The following is a 14,396-nucleotide window of genomic DNA, read 5'->3' as shown; positions in this document are numbered from 1 at the left end:
GCTATGTCTGACTTGTTAATTGCCGGATCCATGCATCTGGCAAGGAACAATTTACTGAATGAAAGGTTGGATGTATAAAGAAGGCTTCTTGGTAGAGTCTGAGCTGAATGAGTTAGTTATTTAGGTCGAGAATTAAGGAGAGATGAGAGTATTGCAGACAGAGAGAATAATTAGCATGTGCTAAGGCAACAAGGTTCATGAGGTAGGCTTACTCAGAGAACTGCAAGCGGTTTGTTATGATTGGAATGTGAAGTGTGAAGGGACTAGAGCTGGGTGATGAGGAGGAGGGTAGACACGTCTGATCATATAGGAGTTATAACTTTAAGGTAATGAGAAACTATTGAAAAATTTTAAGTGGGGGTCGTACATTCTAATACAATATTGAGTAACCATCCAAATACTTTGAACCATGCTTCCAGAAGTGGGGAAGTTTACTCTGAGTCATTTATACACTTATCAATTATAAAAAATATTCACATATCTAATGCCTTGTGGCATACCGGGTCCTTTTTTATTCACGATCTCTTTTATTGTTCAGTGGAATTTAGTGAGGTGGTTTATTATCTTCAGTTTGTAGATGATAAGACTGAAATCAAGAAGGATTAATAACAATAAGGTATCTGATCTGCAGTCTGTGTCACTTTCCCCTGATCCACTCTTTCATCAAATGGAAGAGATGTAATTAAAAGATGGGGAAGAATGTGCAAATGTTAAGATCTTTGGGAGTTTCTCCCCATTGTTGAACTGTAAATTATTGAAGAAGGGGTCTGAACAAAACTGAGCTTTGCTTTGTGGCTCAAATGTCTTTATGTTTTTATAGGAGGAGTAACAGCTATTATTTATTGAGTAGCTAACATGTGCCAGGCACTGTGTTAATAACTTTATGTATGTTAGACTAATTAGTCCTTACAATTACCTTGTGAAGAAAAAGTATTATCCTCCCCTCTTTGCTGGTGACAAAACAGACTTTCCTGAAGACTAATAATTGCTTCTGTGGCAGAACCAGATTAGATCTAGGGTTTTCTGAGTCCCCATCCAGCATTCTTTTCACTGTGGCAGGAAACTGAGAAAGAAGATGTCAGAGAGGTCTTATAAAGGAGACTGCAGTAAAGCCTTAGCTCTGTTTTTCCTTGGTGAGGAGGAGGAGCCCTGGGGCTCATGCCATATGGCAGAGAGGATAACACCTGCTTGGTAAAAACCTGTACTGATTTAGTATCTACAATTAAAACTACTCAGGCTGTCAAGGACATTATCTCCCCCAGTTCAGAATACTGTCCCTGTGGCTCGGGCCTCTTTATTTCCTTGCTAGTTTTATGTGGGGCATGTGGTTTGTATTGTGGTAGCATGGCATTGTTTTCCATATTGGTTTCACACAAATCATTCCATTTTATTTGTAAAATAATTGGTTGGGATTGTTATCGCCATACACAAATTAAGAAATTGGGACTCAGATACTTTACATGACTTGCTCTGTACCCTTGAATGAGTCAGTAGTAGAGACCAATACCAAATTCAGTTCTCCTAAGCATTTATTTATTCATGCATACCAAAAATATTTGTGTAGCACCTTCTTTGTGCCCAGGTGTTGGTGATACAAAATTGAATATGCTCTCTCTTAGTCTTTGAGAAAAAATTAACAACAGAATAGAGGGATAAAGGCTGCAAGAGAGGTACATGAATAATGTACAGTGAGGGTCATATTTGATGGAGTGACTTATTCTGTCCGGTATTACAAGGAAATTTGTATGGAATCGTTGGGTCCTTACTATTTGTTCATTTAACAAACATGATATTTAAGGTTCTTTCCACTCTAAACTTCTTTTATTTGTGGCTCATTGGTCTGAGATCCAGGTCTTTCAATAGCACTTTTGTGCCCAAATTCTCATTTATAAAATGAACAACTGCTATGTGATAGGCCCTTTGGGTGCTGAAGACTCAAGGACTGGTAAGGTCTTTGCTCTTGATCTTATAATTTAGTGAGTATTCAGAACATGTAAATAAGGATTTATAATACAGTGTCAGGTCAACACAGGTAATGATACGAGCCAGAGAGAAGGGCAATGGTTTCTTGTGTGAGGTAGCATGAACAAAAGCCAAGTTAAAGATTCATCATGTCATACCAAAGAACTTGGACTTTGTGCTGAAGCTGAGGAAGTATTTTAGATGGGAGATTAATATAGTTGGATGGGCATTTTAATCTAAACTACCATATTAGAAAGAATTTTGATCAGGGTAGGGTAGTAGAGTGAATTCATGTGTCTCTCTCTGGTTATGCTAAATTTCTTAATTTCAGAAAAGATACATAAAAAATGAACTCAAAACAGTGCTCCAAAACAAAAACAGGACATAAATGGACCATTGTCAGAAGGTTCATGGAAGATAGGAAGCAGGTAAAGTCAGACTGATTGGAGCAGAAGAAACCACAGCTTAATTATGTGGAGGAGAAAAATCCTAGAAGATAAGAGTAATTCCAGAGAATATGGACTGAGAGAATATATATAAGAAGCAGGAATTAATCCTGGGTTATATTCATGGATAAATTAATTAAAATTCTGCATTTGAAACAGCAGGGACAGTCTCCATTGTTTTTTTTTTTTTTTTACTTTTTGGCCGTGCTGCGTGGCATGTGGGATTTTAGTTTCCCGACCAGGGATCGAACCTGCACCCCCTGCAGTGGACGCACAGAGTCTTAACCGCTGGACCACCAGGGAAGTCCCACAGTCTCCATTTTGCAGTGAGCAAAAGGTAGTAGAATTTTGATTCCAAACTTATACCAGATAATTTTTTTTCTTTTTTTCATTGAAGTATAATTGACTTACAATAGTATATTAGTTTCAGGTGTACAACATAGTGATTCAATAGTTTTACATGTTACAAAATGATCACCATGGTAACTACTTACCATGTGTCACCATAAAAAGTTATTAACAATATTGTTGACTATATTCCCTATGTTGTATATTATACCCTTGTGACTTACTTATTTTATAGCTGGAAATTTGTACCTCTTAATCTCACTCACACATTTTTTTCATCCCCCCGCTTCCTCTCTGGCAACCAACTGTTTGCTCTCTATCTATGTGGCTGTTTCTATTTTGTTATATATGTTTGTTTTGATTTTTAGATTTCACATATAAGTGAAATCATATGATATTTGTCTTTCTCTGTCTGAACTATTTCACTTGGCATAATACCTTTTAGGTCCATCAGTGTTGTGGCATTTGGCAAGATTTTGTTCTTTTTTTAATGGCTGAGTAATATTCCTGGATGTGTGTGTGTGTGTGTGTGTGTGTGTATGTATGTGTATGTGTATGTGAGTGTCTTCTTTATCCATTGATCTATTGATGGACACTTAGGTAGCTTGTTATATCTTGGCTAGGGTAAAGAATGTTGCAATGAGCATAGAGGTGCATATATCTTTTCCAATTAGTGGTTTTGTTTTCTTTGGGAAAATACCCAGAAGTGGAATTGCTGGATCATATGGGAGTTCTATTTTTTGATATTTGGGGGAATATCCATATTGTTTTCCTAGTGGCTGCACTAGGACTGCAATTTACATTCCCACCAACAGTGCACAAGTTTTTTGTTTTCTCCACATCCTTGCCAACGCTTGTTATTTCTTGTCTTTTTGATAAAAGCCATTCTGATAGGTGTGAGATGGTATCTCATTGTGGTTTTGATTTGCGTTTCCCTGATGATTAGTGACACTGAGCATCTTTTCATGTGTATGTTGGCCATCTGTATGTCTTCCTTGGAAAAATGTCTATTAAGGACCGCTGAATTTTTGTTTTTGTATGTTGAGTTGTATGAGTTCTTTATATATTTTAGTTATTAATCCCTTATCAGATATGTCATGGCAAAGAGATCTTCCCACTGAGTAAGCTGCCCTTTCCTTTTGTTGATAATTTCTTCTGTTGTGCAAAAGATTTTTAATTTGATATAATCAATTTTGTTTATTTTTTGCTTTGTTTCTTTGCCTGAGGAGACATATACAAAAAAAAAAAAAAGAATATTGCTAAGACCAATGTTACAGAGTGCACTGCCTAAGTTTTCTTCTAGAAGTATTTTGGTCTCATATCTTATGTTTAAGTATTTAATCCATTTTGAGTTTATTTCTATATATGGTGTGAGAAAATAATAGTTTGATTCTTTTGCAGGTAGGTGTCCAGTTTTCTCAACACCATTTATTGAAGAGGCTATCTTTTCCTTATTGTATACTTTTGCCTTTTTTTGTCATAGATTAATTGACCATATGAGTGTGGGTTTATTTCTAGGCTCTCTGTTCTGTTGCATTGATCTATGTGTCTGTTTTTGTCCCAGTACCATATTGTTTTGATTACCGTAGCTTTGTAGTATAGTTTGAAGTCAGGGATCATGATACCTCCAGCTTAGTACTTCTCTCAAGAATGCTTTGGATATTCAGGGTCTTTTGTGTTTCTGTACAAATTTTAGAATTATTTGTTCTAGGTCTGTGAATAATGCCATTGGTATTTTGACAATGATTGCTTTGAATCTGTAGATTTCCTTGGGTGGTAAGTTTATTTTAACAATATTGATTTTTCTGTTCACGAGCATGGTGTATCTTTCCCTTTGTCGGCGTCATCTTCAATATCTTTCATCAGTGTCTTACAGTTTTCCAAGTACAGGTATTTAACCTCCTTGGTTAGATTTTTTTAAAAAATTTATTTATTATTTATTTATTATTTATTTTTGGCTGTGTTGGGTCTTCGTTTCTGTGTGAGGGCTTTCTCTAGTTGCGGCAAGCAGGGGCCACTCTTCATCATGATGCACGGGCCTCTCACTATCGCGGCTTCTCTTGTTGCAGAGCACAGGCTCCAGACGCGCAGGCTCAGTAGTTGTGGCTCACGGGCCTAGTTGCTCCACGGCATGTGGGATCTTCCCAGACCAGGGCTCGAACCCATGTTCCCTGCGTTGGCAGGCAGATTCTCAACCACTGCGCCACCAGGGAAGCCCCTCCTTGGTTAGATTTATTCCTCGTTATTTTATTCTTTTTGATTCAATTGTAATTGGACTGTTTTCTTAATATCTCTGTCTGATTGTTCATTGTTACTGTATAGAAATACAAGATTTCTGTATATTAATTTTGTATTCAGCAACTTTTCTGAATTCATATGTTATTTCTAATAGATTTTTGTGGCATTTTTAGTTATATACAAGGGAACTCCCATAATACTATCAACTGAATTTCAGTAGAAATTTTGTAGGCCAGAAGGGAGTGCCATCATATATTCAAAGTGAATTCTAACAAACACTTAAAGAAGAGTTAACACAAATTCTTCTCAAACTATTGAAAAATAATTACAGAGGAAGGCCTGCTTCTGAACTCTTTCTATGACACCAGTATCACCCTAATATTAAACCAAATAAAGACCCCCCGAAAAAGAAAATTACAAGCCACTATCACTGATGAACATAGATGCAAAAATCCCCAACAAAATATCAGCAAACGAATTTCAACAACACATTAAAAGAATCATACGTGATAATGAAGTGGGATTTATCCCAGGGATGCAAGCATGGTTGAATATCCACCAATCACTCAGAGTGATACACCACATTAACAAACTGAAGAATAAAAATCACATGATTATCTCAATAGATGCAGAAAAACTTTATGACAAAATTCAACATCCATTTATAATAAAAATTCTCAACAAAGTGGCCACTGAGAGAACATACCTCAACATAATAAAGGCCATATATGACAAGCCCACAGCTAACATCATACTCGATGGTGAAATGCTAAAAGTACTTCCTGTAAGATCAGGAACAAGACAAGTATGTGCACTCTCACCACTTCAATTCAACATAGTATTGGAAGTCCTAACCAATCTGACAAAATAAATAAAAGGAATCCAAATTGGGAAGGAACAAGTAAAACTGTCACTGTTTGCAGATGACAGGATACTATGTATAAAAAATTCTAAAATAAATAAATAAATAATTTAATTAATTAATTAATTAATTTGGCTGTGTCGGGTCTTATTTGCGGCACAGGGGATCTTCATTATGACATGTGGGATCTTCATTGTGACATGTGGGATCTTTCATTGAAGCGTGGGCTTCTCTAGTTGCAGCACGCTAGCTTCTCTCTAGGTGTGGTGTGTGGGTTCCAGAGTGTGCGGGCTCAGTAGTTGCAGCGTGCAGGCTCTCTAGTTGTGGCACGCTGGCTCCAAAGCACGTGGGCTCAGTAGTTGTGGCGTGTGGGCTCTCTAGTTGTGGTGTGTGGGCTCCAGAGCACACAGGCTCAGTAGTTGCAGTGCACGGGCTCTCTAGTTGTGGTGAGCAGGCTCTAGAACACATGGGCTCAATAGCTGCGGCATGCGGGCTTAGTTGCCCTGTGGCATGTGGGATCTTAGTTCCCTGACCAGGGATCAAACACGTGTCCCCTGCATTGGAAGGCAGATTTTTAACCACTGGACCACCAGGGAAGTCCCAGTTTTCTTTATTTTTGTGTTTAGAATTTAGACTGTTCAGATCCAGCGAAGAATCTTCTGATCTGCTGCTTTGAGAATAAAAATTTCAGTAATATTTCAGGAGCACAGTAAGGTAAGAGGGTTAGGGATCTCAGCATTAGTGTGCATATATTTACTTTATTACCCTGTTTTTCCTATGATACTCTTATATTTAACTGTACTTTACATTCCCTAATCCAGAAATCCTGTGTTTTTCCTTCTCCAGAGAATAAACCTCCAATTTTCTGCTGAGGAAGGTGTAAGCAATCACTCAGTGTTATAGAGTAGGGAAAGAGTTTGGGGATCTAACTGCATTTAAATAACTTTCATTGAATCTACCTTTAGTACCCCCCACTCCTGCTCCACTCCTCCAGTTTCAGAAGCATATGGTGCTACCAATTCCTGAACCTTTTGAGGATTCTGAAGCATAGATATATAAATTGGTCTTCAGTTTTGCCCACTGTCAGCATTGGATTCCTCCTTGAGTTATTTACTGCTCACCAATATGTCATCGCCTCCTTTGCTGATCTTGTCTCCTTTCCTGTTCTCCCCAAACTTCTAGGTTTAATGGCTTTAAAAGACCATGCCTATGTTCAATCTGCCATCTTTACCAGGCATCCCTGAAGAATACTCACCTTTAACTCCTTATATTTCTATAATATTTAAAATATAATGAAACATAACTGGTTTTAAATAAAATTGAAAATTTTTACTTTATTTTTTAAATTAATTTTTATTAGGGTATATTTACTTTACAATGTTGTGTTAATTTCTACTGTACAGAAAAATGAATCAGCTATACATAAACATATATTCCCTCTTTTTTGGATTTCCTTCCCATTTAGGTCACCACAGTGCATTAAGTAGAGTTCCCTATCCTATACAATATGTTCTCATTAGTTATCTATTTTATACATAGTATCAATAATATATATATGTCAATCCCAATCTCCCAATACCTCCCAGCCCCCATTCCCCTCGGTATCCATACATTTGTTCTCTACATCTATGTCTCTATTTCTTCTTTGAAAATAAGATCCTCTATACCATTTTTCTAGGTTCCACATATATGAGTTAATACATGATATTTGTTTTTCTCTTTCTGACTTACTTCACTCTGTATGACACACTCTAGGTCCATCCACATCTGTACAAATGACCCAATTTCATTCTTTTTTATGGCTGAGTAATATTCTATTGTATATATGTACCACATCTTCTTTATTCATTCCTCTGTTGATGGACATTTAGGTTGCTTCCATGTCCTGGCTATTGTAAATAGTGCTGCAATGAACACTGGAGTACATGTGTCTTTTTGAATTATGGTTTTCTCTGGGTATATGCCCAGCAGTGGGATTGCTGGGTCATGTGGTAACTCTATTTTTAGTTTTTTAAGGAACCTCCATACTGTTCTCCATAGTGGCTGTACCAATTAATGTTCTCACCAACAGTGCATGAGGGTTCCCTTTCTTTCTGTGCCCTCTTCAGCATTTATTGTTTCTAGATTATTTGATGATGGCCATTCTGACCTGTGTGAGGAGATACCTCATTGTACTTTTGATCTGCATTTCTCTAACAATAAGTGATGTTGAGCATCTTTTCATGTGTTCATTGGCCATCTGAATGTCTTCTTTGGAGAAATGTCTAGGTCTTCTGCCCATTTTTTGATTGGGTTGTTTGTTTTCTTAACATAGAACTGCATGAGCTGTTTATATATTTTGTAGATTAATCCTTTGTAAGTTGCTTCATTAGCAAATAATTTCTCCCATTCTGAGGGTAATCTTTTCATCGTGCTTATGGTTTCCTTTGCTGTGCAAAAGCTTTTAAGTTTAAATAGGTCCCATTTGTTTATTTTTGTTTTTATTTCCATTACTCTAGGACGTGGGTCAAAAAAGATCTTGCTGTGATTTATGTCGAATAGTGTTCTGCCTATGTTTTCCTCTAAGAGTTTTATACTGTCTGGCCTTACATTTAGGTCTTTAATCCATTTTGAGTTTATTTTTGTTTATGGTGTTAGGAAGAGTTCTAATTTCATTCTTTTACAGGTAGCTGTCCAGTTTGCCCAGCACCACTAATTGAAAACACTGTATTTTCTCCATTGTATAGCCTTGCCTCCTTTGTCATAGATTAGTGGACCAGAGGTGCATGGGTTTATCTCTGGGCTTTCTATCCTGTTCCATTGATCTATATTTGTTTTTGTACCAGTACCATACTGTCTTGATTACTGTAGCTTTGTTGTATAGTATGAAAATAGGGAGCCTGACTCCTCCAGCTCCACTTTTCCTTCTCAAGATTGCTGTGGCTATTCGAGGTCTTTTGTGTATCCATACAAATTGTCAAATGTTTTGTTCAAAAACTGAAAAATGCCACTGGTAATTTGATAGGGATTGCATTGAATCTGTAGATTGCTTTGGGTAGTATAGTCATTTTCACAATATTGATTCTTCCAATCCAAGAACATGGTATATCTCTCCATCTGTTTGTGTCATCTTTGATTTCCTTCATCAGTATTTTATAGTTTTCTGAGTACAGATGTTTTGCCTCCTTAGGTAGGTTTATTCCTAGGTATTTTATTCTTTTTGATGCAATGGTAAATGGGATTGTTTCCTTAAATTTTCTCTTTCTGATCTTTCATTGTTAGTGTATAGGAATGCTAGAGATTTCTGGGTATTAATTTTGTATCCTGCTACTTTACCAAATTCATTGATTAGTTCTAGTAGTTTTCTGATTGCATCTTTAGGATTTTCTATGTATAGTATCATATCATATGCAAACAGTGAAATTTTAACTTCTTCTTTTCCAATTTAGATTCCTTTTATTTCTTTTTCTTCCCTGATTACCATGGCTAGGATTTCCAAAACTTTATTGAATAATAACAATGGCGAGAGTGGACACCCTTGTCTTGTTCCTGATCTTAGAGGAAAAGCTTTCAGCTTTTCACCATTGAGAATAATGTTTGCTGTGGGTTTGTCATATATGGCTTTTATTATGTTGTGGTAGGCTCCCCATGTGCCCACTTTTTGGAGAGTTTGTTTTTTTTAAATCATAAATAGGGGTTAAATTTTGTCAACAGCTTTTTCTGCATCTATTGAGATGATCATATGGTTTTTATTCTTCAATTTGTTAATATGGTGTATCACAGTGATTGATTTGCGGATATTGAAAAATCCTTGTATCCTTTTGATAAATCCCACTTGATCATGCTGTATGATCCTTTTAATGTGTTGTTGGATTTGGTTTGCTATTATTATGTTGAGGCTTTTTGTGTCTATGTTCATCAGTGATAGTGGCCTGTAATTATCTTTTTTTGTGGTATCTTTATCTGGTTTTGGTATCAGGGTGATGGTGGCCTCATAGAATGAGTTTGGGAGTGTCCCACCCTCTGCAACTTTTTGGAAGAGTTTGAGAAGGTTAAGTGTCAGCTTTTCTCTAAATGTTTGATAGAATTTGCCTGTGAAGCCATCTGGTCCTGGACTTTTGTTTGTTGGAAGATTTTCAATCACAGTTTCAATTTCATTACTTGTGATTGGTCTGTGCATATTTTGTGTTTCTTCCTAGTTCAGTCTCAGAAGGTTGTACTTTTCTAAGAATTTGTCCATTCCTTCCACGATGTGCATTTTATTGGCATATAGTTCCTTGTAGTAGTCTCTTATGAAACTTTGTATTTCTGTAGTGTTAGTTGTAACTTCTCCTTTTTTATTTCTAATTTTATTGATTTGAGCCCTCTCCCTATTTTTCTTGATGAGTCTGGCTAAAGGTTTATCAATTTTGTTTATTTTCTCAAAGAACCAGCTTTTAGTTTTATTGATCTTTGGTACTGTTTTCTTCATTTCTATTTCATTTATTTCCACTCCGATCTTTATGATTTCTTTCCTTCTACTAACTTTGGGTTTTGTTTGTTCTTCTTTGTCTAGTTGCTTTAGGTATAAGGTCAGGTTGTTTATTTGAGATTTTCTTGTTTCTTGATGTAGGATTGTATTGCTATAAACTTCCCTCTTAGAACTGCTTTTGCTGCATCCCGTAAGTTTTGGGTTTTCATTGTCATTTGTCTCTAGGTATTTTTTGATTTCCTCTTTGATTTCTTCAGTGATCTTGGTTATTTAGTAGCATCTTATTTAGCCTCCATGTGTTTGTGTTTTTTACAGTTTTTTTCCCTGTAATTGATTTCTAATCTCATAGCATTGTGGTCGGAAAAGATGCTTGATATGATTTCAATTTTTAAAAATTTTCTGAGGCTTGATTTGTGACTCAAGATGTGATCTATCCTGGAGAATGTTCCATGTGCACTTGAGAGGAAAGTGTATTCTGCTGCTTTTGGATGGATTGTCCTATAATTATCAATTAAGTTTACCTGCTCTAATGTGTCATTTAAGGCTTGTGTTTCCTTATTTATTTTCATTTTGGATGATCTTTCCATTGGTCAAAGTGGGGTGTTAAATTCCCCTACTATGATTGTGTTACTGTCGATTTCCCCTTTTATGGCTGTAGCATTTGTCTTATGTATTGAAGTGCTCCTATGTTGGGTGCATAAATATTTACAATTGTTATATCTTCTTCTTGGATTGATCCCTTGACTGTTAGGTAGTGTCCTTCCTTGTTTCTTGTAACAGTCTTTATTTTAAAGTCTATTTTGTCTGACATGAAGAAATGGGAGAAAAAAAGACAGAAGGAAAGAAAGAAAAAAACAAAGTTATTAAAATAAAAAATTTTTAAAAATTATTAAAAATAAAAAAGTAATAAAAAAAAAGAAAGAAAGAAGAGAGCAACCAAGCTAGAAAACAAATCCAAACAAATTTGTTTAGTGAAATAGTGAGGAGAAAAAAATTAGAGCGCACACTTACCAAAATATGTGCTTTGATAGGGAAAGAACCTCTATTGTTTTTTAAAACAGAAAGTGACTTAGGGTCACCCCTCAAATTATACCTGTCCTATTCCTCCACGTTACTCGAGTGATGAAACTTGAGGGCCAGAGAATGGATTCATTGCCTGTGGTCACCAAAGCTAGTTGCTTACATATGCCTGTTACTGGCAGTTTTTAAGTTCCCTGCACTAGAGGTCCTGTTAGAATCTATGAGCTTGCCAGTTTTCCTTATCTTAGTATGCCAAATATAGTAAAGGCCAGGCTCCCACACAGTAGCTCTAGCCTAGTATTCGACTAGTCAAGTTCCTTCACTTATCCCCTGTTGTTCTGACTCCTGATAGTCCTCTCTCCAGAGACCCCAAATGGCAGACAGGAGGGGAACTCTCCCCTTGTCTGTCTCCTGCGTCAGATTGTGAGCTCCTTCAGAACATGGACCATTTTTTCATATTTGTACATTTATGTCAACGGCATCCATCACAGTATCTTGCTGAGCACAGAGTAGATGCTCTGAAATTATGTGATGTTGTTGAATTATATTAGTATATATTAAGAGATCCCTATTGCTCCTCTGGCTCTATGCTGTAATCATTTAATCTTATCAAAAATCTTATGTTTTGGAGCTACTTTGTCTCTTGAATATGTGTTGTAAACAGTAATGGTATGATTTTTTGCCTGGACCTGCCCTAAAACCTGCCACTCTTGGCCTAGCTTTGTTACAGTTTACATGGGAAAATCAAGTTGCTGAGATTCTAGCAGGTTCAATTAGTGGTGCTGGTAAGATTCATTCCAGGACAGGGCAAAAGCTGAGTGAAATGGATAGCATCTAGTCTGGGGAGAGACATTGTCCTCTTGAGACAAGGGTTTCCTGATGTTCTGTATCTTCAGGTTGAGGTGAGGGCACCTGATGGCATAATGGATATAGTAGGTTTTGGTAAAGAAAGGAAAAGGAGAGGCAAAGGCCTGTCAGGACTTCATTTACCATATCAGAAAGGACTAAGTAGTCACAATGATAAACTTTGTAAAATTAGAAAATTTTAATCCTTTCCTTACATTTTGTACTTTATGCCCTGATCAGCATAGAGAGTAAAATTCACAGAATAAGAAGGAACTATGGTCTTGTTTTCAGGGTTTGGATTGAGGTAGCCAGGTAGAGAAGATGTAAGCTGGTTTCCCCATCCATAATTAGGCTTTGGGTGGGAGAAGGAAGCCCCCAAGGGCCTGAGTGGGGAGTGGTATCTAAAAGAAGAGAGGGAAGGTGGCTGAGTTCCTGAGACTGGCTACACAAAGGTGGAGATCTTGAGGCTGATATGTGTTTCAGGAAGGGTGTCAGGAGAAGGTTTCTTCTGGGAGATTGGTGACTCTGGTAGCTTAAGTTGCATGTCAGCTGGACATGATGAATCTGGCTTTTCTCCACTGTGAAGAATGTGAAGACGGTGTCTGAGACCCCTGCAGTGCTACCAGTTTCAGAAGATGAAGATGATGATGATGATGCTACCCCACCTCCAGTGATTGCTCCATGCCCAGAGCACACAAAATCTGTGAGTCTTTGGGGACGTGGGCAGCTTTGTGATTTATTAGAGTTTGGAGGGGGAGTGAGGGGTGGGTGCTGAGGCCTAGAGGTTTAATAATCTGGTAGCGGTCCTTAGATTTTGCAGGTGGTGAAATCACCAAATTACCTTGATTGAAAGGTATTTTCTGTATGATTAAAGACAAGAAGTGGTGTATTTATTTATCATTAGTTTGCAGATAGTCCCAAAGTGTCCTAGATAATTGGTGTTTGTATCAACTTATCCCAGTTTACTTAGCCTGTTCTTCACAGACAAGAAGATACACAGAATTAGTGTTACTTAGTTTAGGACTAACATAAGTTATTCCAGTCTCCTGGGAAGCAACAAATTAGCCTGCTATAGATCTTTTTTTCTCTGTTAAATATGCAGTGTTCAGCCTCTTAGTACATCAAGGCTCCAGAGAACTTATAAAAACGTTAGTGCTATTAGTACGCTGGATATCAGAAGTGCATTTTGATGCTGGATGTTGGCAGTGATTTTTATTTAACTTCTTTTGAGGTTCTTGCATCTCTGAATAGCCAGGTCCCTCTGCCCTCACTTGGCACAGTCTGCTTTTTACATGATCTAGCATCATTGAGCACTGATGTATCATCAGATGATACTCTTCTAGTGTTTCTTTGTTTGGACTTTTTATTATGACAAGAGCTTCATAATGAAAGAATGATCTAGGGCTTAAACTCTGTGATAATATATATTAAAAAAATGATTGTCTCTGGATTAGAGAATTCATGGAGTTGTTCAAGCAGATGTTGGTTAACTGACTATGGGAGATGCTGTGGAGGAAATTCAAGGGGATTAGATGACATTTTAGGATTAGAATTTATAAGCAGAATCTGTGGAGTCACCCTTTCTGTAGGCTACAAAGTCACTTTAAGGAAAATGAGCTTCAAAATTGGAGAGTTCTCAAGATATCTCATATTGGTATGGCTCTTTTTGGTTTGCAAGCATATTCATTAAAAAAAAAAAATTTCCCACTAAACCATGAACTCCTGAAAAGTAGAGGAAGCACACATAAACATGTTTTTACAGTGCTTAGCATAGTTCTTGGCAGGTTTTAGAAAGGCAGTAAGTATTAAATGAATGAATGAATCAATAAATTTGATCTTCATAGCATTCCTTTCTACAGAAGGCATTGTTAATTCCTAATTTTTAGAAGAAGCTGAGATTTAGAGAGGTAAGTTGATGTATCCAAAATCTCTTAGTAAGCAAAAGAGCCAGGACCGAAAGCAGGTAATTGACCCGAAGTCCAGGTTGTATTGCAGCATAGCAGGCTGGCCTTTTTGTGTGAACATACATGTGCTGGGAGCCAGAGAAGGAGAACGTTAGGGAGGGGAAAGGCAGGCTTTGTGTTCTCAAGGAGCTATGTCAGGAGAGCTAAAGGAAGAGGACAAGGCATGAAAGTACAGGTTTAGGTGCCAGTGATATAGTTTGTCTACATGTACAAAAATAGAAAATTAAGAAATTATTATGCTGGATTAGTCAGGAAGGAAG

General features: G+C 37.0%; 1 protein-coding gene across 4 annotated transcripts in view; it reads left to right on the top strand.

Annotated features, from left to right (window-relative positions):
- The window catches only part of GDPD4 (glycerophosphodiester phosphodiesterase domain containing 4), a 279,828-nt gene that overhangs the window by 196,698 nt on the left and 68,734 nt on the right, over positions 1-14,396 (top strand). For 2 of the 4 annotated variants that reach the window (XR_014231772.1, XR_014231773.1), the window contains exon 13: positions 12,759-12,875. Coding sequence is in view for 2 of the 4 variants with exons in the window: in XM_082343331.1 (XP_082199457.1) it covers positions 12,759-12,778 (20 nt within the window). In the remaining 2 variants the exon portion in view is untranslated. Of the gene's footprint in view, positions 1-12,758; positions 12,876-14,396 lie in introns of those variants that run through there. The other 2 variants (XM_082343331.1, XM_082343330.1) reach the window with 2 other exon arrangements.

Source organism: Balaenoptera borealis (assembly GCF_965194805.1).
Source record: "Balaenoptera borealis genome assembly, chromosome: 11".
Taxonomy (NCBI): domain Eukaryota; kingdom Metazoa; phylum Chordata; class Mammalia; order Artiodactyla; family Balaenopteridae; genus Balaenoptera; species Balaenoptera borealis.
Note: the sequence above shows the minus strand (reverse complement) of the source record. Positions and strands in the feature narration are given on the sequence as shown.